At 38.6% G+C, this 13,383-nt stretch overlaps 1 protein-coding gene across 1 annotated transcript in view; it reads left to right on the top strand.

Annotated features, from left to right (window-relative positions):
* The window catches only part of B4GALT6 (beta-1,4-galactosyltransferase 6), a 34,451-nt gene extending 21,270 nt beyond the window's left edge, over positions 1-13,181 (top strand). Inside the window, exons 4-9 of the mRNA XM_068396865.1 lie at positions 5,787-5,911; positions 6,442-6,558; positions 8,192-8,379; positions 10,677-10,799; positions 11,650-11,751; positions 13,017-13,181. Coding sequence (XP_068252966.1) covers positions 5,787-5,911; positions 6,442-6,558; positions 8,192-8,379; positions 10,677-10,799; positions 11,650-11,751; positions 13,017-13,164 — 803 coding nt within the window. The 3' untranslated portion in view covers positions 13,165-13,181. The remainder of the gene's footprint in view (positions 1-5,786; positions 5,912-6,441; positions 6,559-8,191; positions 8,380-10,676; positions 10,800-11,649; positions 11,752-13,016) is intronic.
* Positions 13,182-13,383: the final 202 nt, after the last annotated feature.

Genomic DNA, 13,383 nt, shown 5'->3' with positions numbered 1-13,383 from the left:
TCACTCAGTGGAGGAAGTTCTACTATCTCCAGAAGCAGTATATTCTAGTATTCCATCAACCGAATAGTTAAGCTTTTCTTGATACTCAACCTGCATTTACTTTTTTTTTTTTTGCCCCCCTCCTGCAAGTTAGTTGAATTTCTCCTTGCTGTTCTTGATGCTTGGAAAAAAGTTGGTTACCATCTATGTACCGAATTATTCTGTCTTGGAAAAGACTTATGTTTTTGTCAGTCTCTTCCTGTGTAGATAAACTAGTACTTTCAGCCTTTCTGGACTACATAGTTTCTAAAGCTCTTGTTATTCTTCATTTTTTGTACTGTAGACTTTCTCTAATTTGATTTCCTTTTGAAGCATCATAACTAGCTAAAACCCTGGTTACAAAACAAACTAGTAATTACCTTCTCTGTCTTTCATAGAACAGTGGTTAATGTGTTCCAGAATTAGATTTGCCATTTTTGTGCAATTGTATTACAGTTTATTGTCTCATTAATAGGCAATCCATTATAAACTGCCAAATATCTCTCGGCGTACTGCAGCATAGCCAGGTCTTTCCTGGTTTGTGTGTGTATGCTTCATCTCTCCTTCAGTAACAATCCATACTTTTTAAAATTAATTTCACTCTGTTGATTTCAGTATGTATCTGCTTTGTTGGAAATTATTTTGTTTTCTGATTCTGTTCTTTCTGAAGAAGCTTTCTGCTTCCTCAGCTTTCTTTTTTTGTGGGTTGTATAAATATGTTTTATTGCAGCATGCTAGACAGAAATGGAAGTAGTGAATACTAAGCCCAGATATTTACTGAGATGCCTTCTCCTGCCCGTCCCCGCCCCGCCCCCCCTCGCCAAAGACAGGGAAATACTGCTGATTTCTGTTTGCCCATCAGGGTTTACTATAGCTGCTCTTTAAACAGCCTGGAGGGAATTGCATGATGTTCCATTAAGTTAGAAGCAGCTGCCTTATATAAATACTGTTTTACCATTCCTCTTTTTTTTTTTTTTTACTTTTTAAAATTTTTTTATTTATTTATTTTTTGTTTAAACTCCGTAAGCAACTGATCACATCTAAACTTTTCTCAGGAGACTAAGGCACCTGAGTCATTTGCATCCTGTGTTGTTTGCTTACTTTTCTGGTGTAGTAAATGACCTTTATTTATCCTTCTTTTCCTATGAGATTCTATAAATAAACTGAAAGGTTCTTGTTGCTTCTCTGTCTCTTGATAGTTGAAACTGATTTAGTGATTTTTTTTTTTAATTTATTTGTACATATTTCTATACTTGTCTGTTCTTAATTACCATTGTTTCTACTTTTTGTAAGATTTCTTTTTCAGGTTATTGAAGAGTTTCAGATACAACCATAATAACCATCTAAGCTTTGTTTTAAAATTTTAAATTTTTTTTTATTTCAAGCTCTGTAGGATTAGCTTCACAGAATCACAGAATCACAGAATGTTAGGGATTGGAAGGGACCTCAGAAGATCATCTAGTCCAATCCCCCTGCCGGAGCAGGATTGCCTAGACCATATCACACAGGAATGCGTCCAGGCGGGTTTTGAATGTCTCCAGAGAAGGAGACTCCACAACCTCTCTGGGCAGCCTGTTCCAGTGTTCAGTCACCCTCGCCGTAAAGAAGTTTTTCCTCATATTTATGTGGAACCTCCTGTGTTCCAGCTTGCACCCATTGTCCCTTGTCCTGTCAGTGGATGTCACTGAGAAGAGCCTGGCTCCATCCTCATGACACTTGCCCTTTACATATTTGTAAACATTAATGAGGTCACCCCTCAGTCTCCTCTTCTCTAAGCTAAAGAGACCCAGCTCCCTCAGCCTTTCCTCATAAGGGAGATGTTCCACTCCCTTAATCATCTTCGTGGCTCTGCGCTGGACTCTCTCTAGCAGTTCCCTGTCCTTCTTGAACTGAGGGGCCCAGAACTGGACACAATATTCCAGATGCGGCCTCACCAGGGCGGAGTAGAGGGGGAGGAGAACCTCTCTTGACCTGCTAACCACACCCCTTCTAATCCACCGCAGGATGCCATTGGCCTTCTTGGCCACAAGGGCACATTGCTGGCTCCTGGTCATCCTGCTGTCCACTAGGACCCCCAGGTCTTTTTCCCCTACGCTGCTCTCCAACAGGTCTGCCCCCAACTTCTACTCATACATGGGGTTGTTCTTGTCCAGATGCAGGACTCTACACTTGCCCTTGTTATATTTCATTAAGTTTCTCCCCGCCCAACTCTCCAGCCTGTCTAGGTCTCTCTGAATGGCTGCGCAGCCTTCCGGTGTGTCAGCCACTCCTCCCAGTTTTGTGTCATCAGTGAACTTGCTGACAGTGCACTCTATTCCCTCATCCAAGTCATTAATGACGGTCCCAGTACTGACCCTTGAGGGACTCTGCTAGACACAGGCCTCCAGCTGGACTCTGTCCCATTGACCACCACTCTCTGGCTTCTTTCCTTCATCCAGTTCACAATCCAGCTCACTACCCGATCATCCAGACCACACTTCCTCAGTTTAGCTTCGAGGATGCTGTGGGAGACCGTGTCAAACGCTTTACTGAAATCGAGATAGACCACATCCACAGCTTTACCATCATCTATCCACCGGGTTATGTCCTCATAAAAGGCTATCAAGTTGGTTAAGCATGACTTCCCCTTGGTGAAGCCATGCGGAGTGCCCCTAATGATCCCCCTATCCTTGATGTGCCTAGAGACAGCACCAAGGACAAGTTGTTCCATTACCTTTCCGGGGATGGAGGTGAGGCTGACCGGTCTATAGTTACCCGGGTCCTCCTTCTTGCCCTTTTTGAAGACTGGAGTGACGTTCGCTTTCCTCCAGTCCTCAGGCACCTCTCCCGTTGCCCATGACTTAGCAAAGATGATGGAGAGTGGCCTAGCAATGACTTCTGCCAGCTCCCTCAGCACCCATGGGTGCATCCATCAGGGCCCATGGATTTATGGATGTCCAGATTGCTTAATTGGTCCCTGACCCAGCCCTCGTCAACTAAGACAGACTCCTCCTCTATCCTGACTTCTTCTGGGGCCTCAGGGGTCCAGGGCTCCTCAGGACAGCCTCCAGCAGTATAGACAGAGGCAAAGAAGGCATTCAGCAACTCCGCCTTCTTTTTATCCTCTGTCTCCGGGGCCCTCACCTCATTCATCAGTGGGCCTACATTGCCTCTAGTGTTGGTTTTACCTGCAATGTATTTGAAGAAGCCCTTTCTGTTGTCCTTGACCTCTCTTGCAAGGTTTAATTCCAAGGAGGCCTTAGCTTTCCTAGTTGCCTCCCTACATCCTCTGACAACAGACTTATATTCCTCCCAAGTGGCCAGCCCCTCCTTCCATGATCTGTACACCCTCTTCGTCCACTTGAGTTTGCCCAGCAGTTCCCTGTTTAACCATGCAGGTCTCCTGGTACCCTTTCTTGACTTCCTACCTGCTGGGATGCTCTGATCTTGAGCTGGGAAGAAGCAGTCCTTGAATGCTAACCAACTATCTTGGGCCCCCTTACCTTCTAGTACCCAGTCCCATGGGATTTCCCCTAGCAATTGCTTGAAAAGGCCAAAGTTGGTCCTACTGAAGTCCAGGGTTGTGATTTTGCTAGCTATTCTGTTCCTGCCACATGATATCCTGAACTCTACCATTTCATGGTCACTACAACCAAGGCTGCCCTCAACCTTCACCGCTTCAACCAGACCCTCCTTGTTAGTGAGGATAAGATGCAGCAGTGCTCCTCTCCTGGTTGGCTTATCCACCATTTGCATCAGAAAGTTATCATCAGTGCCCTGGAGGAACCTCCTGGACTGAGGATGACTGGCTGAGTAGGCCTCCCAGCAAATATCAGGGTAGTTGAAGTCCCCCACAATAACTGAGAGACTGCTTTCAGCTGCCTGTAGAAGGCCTCATCACCCTCCTCATCCTGATCCGGTGGCCTGTAATAGACACCCACAACAGTATCACCCCTGCCAAGCCTGCCCCTTAATTCGCACCCACAACTCTCAACTCGCTCCTGATCCGCCCCTGGACAGAACTCAATACATTCTAGCTGCTCACTCACATAAAGAGCAACTCCACCACCTCTCCTTAGTGGCCTGTCTTTCCTGAACAGGACATAGCCATCCATGACCACATTCCAGACATGCGAGACATCCCACCAAGTCTCTGTGATTGCCACTAGATCATAGCCCCCTGACCGAACACGGATTTCTAACTCCTCCTGTTTATTCCCCATGCTGCGTGCATTGGTGTACAGGCATTCAGGGAGCGAGCTGAGCACACCGATTTCACCCCAGGGGGGACGGGAGGCCTCCTGGTCTACACCTCAACACTAGAGCGTTGCCCCAGTGGTGCAAGCCTAGCTACAACCCCAGTCCCCTTCGAATCTTAGTTTAATTTATACTAAATAAAGAATCTAGCTTGTTCTGTATTTATACAGTCTTTTTCAGAAAACTGCCAGGTTTCCTTTTTCTTCTAAAAAATAAATGTGGTTTTGTTTAAATCTGCTCTTAAAAGATCTTCTCCTTATTGTGCTGTTCCTGATCCCTTTTTTCCCTATCAATTATTTTTCTTTTTTTAAAAGTTACCTTCTACATTTACAAGTAGTTCTACATTTAATCATATCCAAAACTAAAATAGCTCTTGCAGTATCTTCTGCCTTCTTCTGAAAACAATAGTTATTGCTAGTATGCTCCAGAAATTTCATATTTCCAAAAGATTTAGATAGCTAGTCAATTTTAGTGTTTACAAACATGAAGGAATCTTTGAACACAAATAGGATCTTTTGGGTATGGGCACAGAGGAGAAAACAGGAGTGATTTCTTTCATTGACTTTAAAATTCCAGCCCTTACCAAAAGACTTAAATTTTTAGACAAAAATATGTAGAATATTTTATGGTGTCTGTCAGATAGTTATTGCACGATTTTTTATTTGATGATTTAGCACAGTAGTTGCTCAAGAACAACTTGAGCTTCTGGTTAATGAGTGTTACACTACCTTCTCCACAGATTTTTTTGATTCCTTCTACTTCTGCTTTTGAGGGTATTTACTATGAATCATTATTTCCATTTTTGAAATTTACACATATGCATAGGCTAATGACCGACAACTTTTAGCTATCAACTAAGTGTAAACATTTTCTCATAGTAACCTAATTTTTTTGCTACCGTATTGTAGTCTTTATTCAATAACTTACTGAATTCCATTCTCATCAGTAGCTACTTGAGAATGCTTTTCTCATTGGGCTAATTAGTTCTATCAGTGGTAATTCTCAAATCTAGCCGCTTGCTATAAATGGGTTTGATGCAGACAGTGGTGGATTAGTGGATGAAAGCTGTACATAAAGTGTGTGTAATTGTCTAGAATTTAAATTGAGGAAGTTTCTTGAGTGTAGCGATGATGCATTTTCTTTTTTTTTGTGGACGTGCAGGTAGGAAGACACCCAGAATTTGAGTATCAGTTCAGTAGTGCAGATGATGTGGAATTGTTAGCAGTGGTACTTGAAATGAAAGGTGGCTCTAATTTTCTGGAATAGATGCAGAATTCAAATTACTTTCTTGTTTTGTGTCCTCTGAAATGAGTATTTTGCTTATAGGTTTATTGATGGAATGTTTATATTGGGAAGTACTGAAATTCATTCTGTAAAAAGTGAATATTAAGAGGATAGTGTAAATTGTTTCATTTTTATCTGTAGGTAGTGTAACTACAAATTTCTGATGCTATTTGTCTATGATATACCTTGTAGCATTAGAGCTGTTGTCTTAATTTAAATTAATAAATAATTTTTTTCCCTCTGTTTAGGAGGCCTTATTGATGTCAATATGAGTGAAATTAGTTTTGATGAAATTCAGCAAGTGTTTTCAAAAGATTTAGACATTAAACCAGGAGGACACTGGAAACCAAAAGACTGTAAGCCACGATGGAAGGTGAGATGCTGCTTTTCTGTTTTTTTTTTTTTTTTTTTCCTGTTGATGTATAAGAATAGCTTACCATTGCAAGCACACAGTCTTTTACTGCTATATATTTTATATAATATGTAGTATGTTATAGTATATGTTTTATACTATCTGTGCTTGAGAAGAGACTGAAGCTTGAAGAAAAACTTGAAATGGATTGTCAAGAGGCTTCTGAAGGTTCATTAACTGTTTGTTACTAAATATTTTATCATATGGATGCAACTTGTCGTATGTATATGTTGCTTAAAGTATAATCAGGAAGCAAGTTGAACATAAATGGAAGATCTTACTTATGTTTTACCTCAGAATTTTACTTTTCTAATTGTTTGAGCAGATGCCAACACACTTTACTAGTGGGAATGAAAGTCTAAAACACTGAGCCAGTTCAAATGTAGAAGTTGAAAAGCCTACGTAAGCCATGGGAAACTTGATCTGTATTGAAACATTAAAATTTAAAAATGCTAATATAATAGCTTTATATATATATAATTTTTTTGAAGGTGGCGATCCTTATTCCTTTTCGGAATCGCCATGAACATCTTCCAATTTTTTTCCGTCATCTGATACCTATGTTGCAGAAGCAGCGGCTGGAATTTGCCTTCTATGTTGTTGAACAGGTAACACCATTCACTTGAAAAGTGACTCTTCAAGATTCCTTACTAAAAGAGATTTGATATTCTTATCGAGATTTAGATTAATCCAGAATTTAAACGTTTTTACTCCACTGTTCTAATCCTTTGAATGAAAAAGGAAAGTTCAGCTCCATTCCCTAGTTTAAGCAGTGGCCAGATACATGTTGCTTTTCTTCAAATATGGGCTGATATTTTATAGGTGATAACACGGCCTCTTTGAATCTATTGTCTTTGTAAGTTTTCAAGGACAAAAAAATGGGGCTACATCTGGCTGAAGATGGGTCGCCAGCGGTGTTTCGCAGGGCTCAGTTCTAGGGCCAGTTCTGTTCAGTATATTTATCAACAATCTGGATGCAGGAGTTGAATGTGCCATTAGCAAGTTTGCTGATGATGCCAAAGTGGGAGGTGCTGTTGACTCTCTCAAGGGACAGGATGCCTTGCAGACGGATCTAGATAGATTGGAGTGTTGGGCTATGATTAATGGGATGAAATTTAACAAGTTGAAATGCTGGCTTCTGCACCTAGGATGGAGTAAAGCTGGGCACAAGTATAAATTGGGAGAGGAGTGGCTGGAGAGCAGCCCTGCAGAAAGGGATCTGGGGGTGCTGGTCCAGAGCAGCCTCAGTAGGAGTCAGCAGTGTGTCCTGGCAACCAAGAGGGTAAACTGCATCCTGGGGTGCATCAAGCACAGTATAACCAGCCAGTCAAAAGAGGTGATTATCCCACTGTATTCAGCATTGGTGCAGCCTCACCTCATGTACTGTGTGCAGTTCTGGGCCCCACAATTCAAGAAGGATGTGAAGGTCCTTGAATGCATCCAGAGGAGGGCAACAAAGCTAGTGACAGGGCTGGAAGGCATGTGCTATGAGGAGCGGCTAAGGACTTCGGGCTTGTCTAGTTTGGAGAAAAGGAGGCTGAGGGGTGACCTCATTGCTCTCTACAGCTTCCTGAGGAGGGGAAGTGGAGAGGGAGGTGCTGAGCTCTTCTCCCTGGGATCCAGTGATAGGACACATGGGAATGGTTCAAAGCTGCTCCTGGGGAGGTTCAGACTTGATATCAGGAAGCATTTCTTTACCGAGTGGGTGGTCAAACACGGGAAGAGGCTTCCTAGGGAGGTGGTCGATGGCCCAAGCCTGTCAGTGTTTAAGAGGCATTTGAGCAAAGCTCTTGATAAGATGCTTTAACTTGGTCAGCCTTGAATTGGTCAGGCAGTTGGACTAGATGATCATTGTAGGTCCCTTCCTACTGGAATGTTCTATTCAATTCTATTCGATCCGACTGTTGTAACAAGAAACAAACTGTAATGTTTCTTTCCTGGTTTGTATCAGTATTTCTTTAACTCGTAATGTCATGCTGTATTAATCCAAACCACCCATGTTTGATACTTCAGAGTTACTAGTGCTGTAAGTTGCTAGTGCTAAGTTTTATGTAAGAGGGGAGAACATCTAGACATACAGTTGATGTAGTTGGTGCTAAGCTATTGCTCTGCTTAGCTAGAGGAATGACAGACATCTTTGTCAATGCTTTTTTTTTTGTATAGTAGAGGATGTATTTCTCATAGTATTGAAATTTTATCTCTCTTGATTCTTACAATATCTCCTTTGTTTTCTGTTTGAAGTCAGGTACACAACCTTTTAATCGTGCAATGCTGTTTAATGTTGGCTTCAAAGAGGCTATGAAGGATGCTGTCTGGGACTGCATAATATTTCATGATGTGGATCACTTACCTGAAAATGACCGAAATTACTATGGATGTGGAGAAATGCCACGCCATTTTGCAGCAAAGCTGGACAAATATATGTACATGTAAGTAATTAGCTTTATTCACATTGTTTCTTAAAGACTCAGAAACATTCTTAAAGTATGTATGAGTTTTGTGATGGTATATACAGTAGGTGAAACCAGCAACACAGCCTCCTACCATGCTATTTACATAAATGAATAGTTATTAAAATGAAGATTTAAGTTCAGTGTCTACATTTGGTAGTTGCTAATTTGAAAGTATTATTTAGACTTTTCAATGTTGAACTTGTTGCAGTGAGGCTCTGTGTGTCAAGGGGGAAGAACTTACTTTGCTTATGAGAAATCTTTTCTGGCTACATAAGCCTTTGCGGTGGCTGTTAACAAAGATAAGCAGATAATCTGCAGCAAAATACCATAGGAAAAATGTCTTAATTTTCTCATAAATGTACAATTTATTTCTGCTTTGTACTGCCTTTTAAACATAAAATTTTCTTACTGCTAGACTGTTTCGTATCTTGTATTCAGTCTCTGTTGACATTTGATGAATGTAGTGGTCCCTGCAGTTTTGTTCTTTCCGTTCTGCCATTTTACATTAATGATGTTTCACTTGCTTTTTAACACTCTGCTATCTCATGACACTCTTCCAGTCACTGCACATAAAGCTGTAGCTTATTGCGTGCTATACGTATGTATTTGCCATCCTGAAATTTTATTTGTGAAGTTGATCAACTTGACAGCCTGGTCAACCTGACAGATCAAAAGCAATGCATTGAAAACGTGACTCTGTGTTTGGACTTCAGGTTGTAGCAGTCAAACCTTTAAAAATTTTATATGTATTTAAAAATATTATAAACAAAATATAGATACATAAGTATATTCATCTATCTTTATAAGTATTTATAAAATACTTTATGTATTTATACATGCATTTATAACATTTATAAAATGTCTAAATACAGATAAATATTTACAAAGTATATGTTATGAATAATGTATGTATAAATAAATATTTATAAACAATAAAATATATATATATTTATGTATATATACAAAAAAGTGCACATGCGCCACACACACATACATACATATGAATAAAATCCTCAAACAGTTCCATTAACTATCATATCCCAGTTCTTTTTATTTTTGATTGGTGAGTTGGTTTTGGATTGGTGGTGGTTTTTTGTTGGTTGTTTTTTGGGAGGGAGGTGTTTGTTTTTTGGGGGGTTTTTAGCACACCTGTTGTTTCAGTTAAATATTGAAAGGGATATATAGTAACAGCCTTCCCCAAATGCTATTAAGATTTGGTTGAATCCTGTGTTTCCACAGAGATCAGAAATTACATGACTGTGTATTTCTTTTTCTTTCCCCTTGCATTCTGGAGTTATTTGTCCTTCAGCGTGGCAATTGTGTCCTAAGCAATGGTAAATCTTTTTGTAGATAGTCCTAACTCCTTGAAGGTTCCATATTTGGAAGCATCTCCTGAGAAATATGTTCAACTACTTTTATTTGATGAATTTGTGTGCTATTTCTGAAAGAGGAACACACTTTACTGTAGCAGCTTCTGGGTTAAGGATGCAAGTTAGTATTGATGGAAGTAAATATAGATAATTAAATGTTATTATTTTGGTTTGTTTTTTTTTTTTTTAGATTGACAAAGTGTTTTGAGAACTGGAAATCACATTGCCTGGGCCTTAGGGGTGTTATGTTTTTATCACTGTAGTGGCTCTTCGTGCTGGCCAACTGCTTATTACTTAATAATATGTGTTAGTAATTACTGTATGCTTACTGGCAAAAAAAGTCTATAGATTCTTTTGATTGAAAAGTTTAGCTTCTAAAAACTGGAAAATTGTTTTTTAAAGATGTATTTCACTGTGATTGAATATGTACTGTTAAACTGTTCCTCTCAAGTTTTAGCAGTTCTATAGAATATAGTTCTGAATTAAAATTACTGAATTGATGCATTATTGATCTATAATTTTTTTTCAGTTGTTTCAAGAGAGGTTTTTTTCGGTTGAATAGTGTCAATATACAACAGTTTGAGGGCTCCACTTAACACTTCAGCTACGGGTCTAAATCAGCCATCTGAAATACATGCTAGACTTTTGTTTCATGTGGTGATACTAATCAGATCTACAGTTTAAGAGTACCTTTTATGCAAATCAGACATCACTGCAAACATTTTCTTCAGCTTCCATGTTACTTAATGCCAGTGATCTGCAAACCAGTTTCCTTTATTGAATACATCCAGTATTTGTTCATGTCCTTAATTTGATGTTGTTGTTTTTTTGAAAGGTATTGTACAAAGAGAAGGCTGCCCATCTAAGTTCAGCTAATAATACATAATTTGTCTTTTGTTTCAGTCTTCCATACAATGAATTCTTTGGTGGTGTAAGTGGCCTGACAGTGGAACAATTCAAGAAGATCAATGGGTTTCCAAATGCCTTTTGGGGATGGGGTGGAGAAGATGATGATCTTTGGAACAGGTGAGTGTTCAGTGCTTATGTCTTTCTCATTGTTCTGTGATATCCACCTTTTGAGAGCAGCTAGGTGTTTTTTCTGTTAGTTGTTACCTTTTAACATTTGTTTTAAATGAACAAATTCTAACATTTCTAAAGAGTTCACTTTAGAAATATCAGAACAAGTATGATGTTCCTTTTTCTTGGCCTGGGGACAGTTAAAAGGCTTTTAAGAGATGGGTCTTGTAACAAATAATGGATATAACAACAGATAACAGTATTAGGCATATTTAGTCTCATTCCTTCTAGTCTTCTGTGCGTTGCTTTTTGATTTTGATTTACATCTCTCCTGCTGTTGGCATTATGGAATACCATTCTAGAGACATGTAGAGTAAGCATGAGTTTAAGTATCTTTCATATCTTAGGAGCAGTGTTTGAGAGAGAGGTTAATTTGTGACAACAATGTTCACTGTATTACTAATTGCTCATGGTAAACAAGTGTAAAACCTTCCAGTTGAGATGTTGAAACAAAGTGTCTGCATGAGTTTATATATAGAGAGATCTATTTTAAAGGAAGAGTTTGTATGTTTTATTCTTTTTCCTTAACTATTTTTCATATTTTTCTGTTGTTGTGCTTTTAAGAACTAAGCAGGAGGAACTTCTAAAATATGAAATCGTTATTATTTCACACCTTACTGGTTTTGCCAGCTTTTTTAGTTGTTGGGTTAGGAGTGTTTTGGGTTTTTTAGGGAGAGAATGTCAGTGAACGCAAAGACTTAGCTTTAAAAGATTTGATGCATGTTTTTCACTTTTACTATAACTTGTAAAAACATCTTTTTAAAACTCTTCATGCAAATGTTTATATATTATACTGCAGGGTTCACTATGCTGGATACAATGTAACAAGACCAGAGGGAGATTTAGGGAAATACAAATCCATTCCTCATCATCACAGAGGTGAAGTCCAGTTTTTAGGACGGTAAGAAAAACAGAGAACTGTTCAAATCCTAGAGCTAAAGATGTAAAATTTTTTCTTAACACACATACAAATCTTCCACACGTACAAATAAGCAGTCAGTGCTTATCAGTGTCATTCCCTCTTTAGTGCTAAACTTTGTATTTTCTTAAACGCGTTATGCTTGGTGTTCAGATATTTCTTATTTAACCATGAGAGAGACTGAGTTTGTGTGTTAGAAGATATTATCATCATAATCTTTGAGAATATTATTGTTCCTTAATAGTTTGGGCACTAGTGCTGGTAGGACTTCATTAGTTGGTTAATTTGGGTATTCTGCAAAAGGAAGCAGTACAGCTAGGGGAAATAACTCCTGTGTGAAAACAGACTTTAAAGCTCCTCAAGGATTGGTTTCTTCCATCATATCACATTCTTTTCTGAGATACAGGTCATCTCATTTCCTGCTGACATTGACATGAACCTTTTCTTTTGGGGTTCCTTTCTTTTGCTACAAAGATGCAAAACACTTTTAACTGGCCAGTAGGTTCTGGCTGCCCTAGGTTGTAATAGCAACCAGAATGTAGCAGATGAGCTGCACTTAAAAATTAAGAGTGTGAAACGCAAAATAAAGGGTTTATGGCATGTGTTTTCAGATAATTAGAAATACTGCTCAATTCTGTTATCAATGGGTGTCTCTGGGAACATCTTTATTTTCTGCTTTATTAATAATTTTTAAATAGACACGTACAGTAGACATGAGTAAATACATGATATGAAACTAAAATATATATATCAGTAATCTGGGGGAGGGGAACTGTTTTTTTAATCACCTGAAATTTAGATGTTTGCAAATGTAGGACTCTCAAGAATGAAATGAAAAACAATTCAGAGATTTAAATGTATAATGATGAACAATGAAGGTTCCTAAATCTTCTCTGAGCTCCATAGTTGAGCTTTATAGCAAAAGAAAACAAAGAAATTACATGTTCTTTAAAAATCAGTTTAGTTTGGGACCATAAAAAGTATACTTATTAAATGCCTTCTTTGTTATTTAGTCTTAGTGTTAACTTGTATATGTGAACATAAAATCTAAGTGTATTAAAAAACAGACAGTGGCTTGCTTTTAAATCTTAGGTAGGTAATTTGGTAATTTCAAAGGGCTGAGAGGTAGTTTCAGAATTTAAAGCGTATTTCAACATGAAATGGCTGTTAGAGTATCATGTCTAACATCAATTGAGTTGTTTCTTGCAAATCTTTCTCATGTTTTCTTCTTCCAACTCCCTCTGCAGATATAAACTTCTGAGATATTCCAGAGAACGTCAGTATATTGATGGGTTGAACAATTTAATATATACTCCTAAAATACTTGTCAGTAGATTGTATAAAAATATAACTGTTAATCTCATACCAGAACTTGCTCCTGTTAGAGATTATTGATGGAAGTGGAATGACAAGCTACCCTACCAGAATAAACTTTTAACACTGGAAACTATGAACAGACACTGTAAAACAAAACCAAACCAACAAAACAGCAGCTTAGAATTAGAGATTTTTGACCATTTGATGACGCGTATTTGGAATGAGAAGTAAAGTGATTGTATGTACCATGCATTTTATTCTGAAAGAAAGCCAGCAGCCACCACTCAGATGTTTACA

The sequence above is a fragment of the Nyctibius grandis genome, chromosome 3, assembly GCF_013368605.1.
Source record: "Nyctibius grandis isolate bNycGra1 chromosome 3, bNycGra1.pri, whole genome shotgun sequence".
NCBI lineage: Eukaryota > Metazoa > Chordata > Aves > Nyctibiiformes > Nyctibiidae > Nyctibius > Nyctibius grandis.
This window is presented reverse-complemented; position numbering and strand designations above follow the sequence as displayed.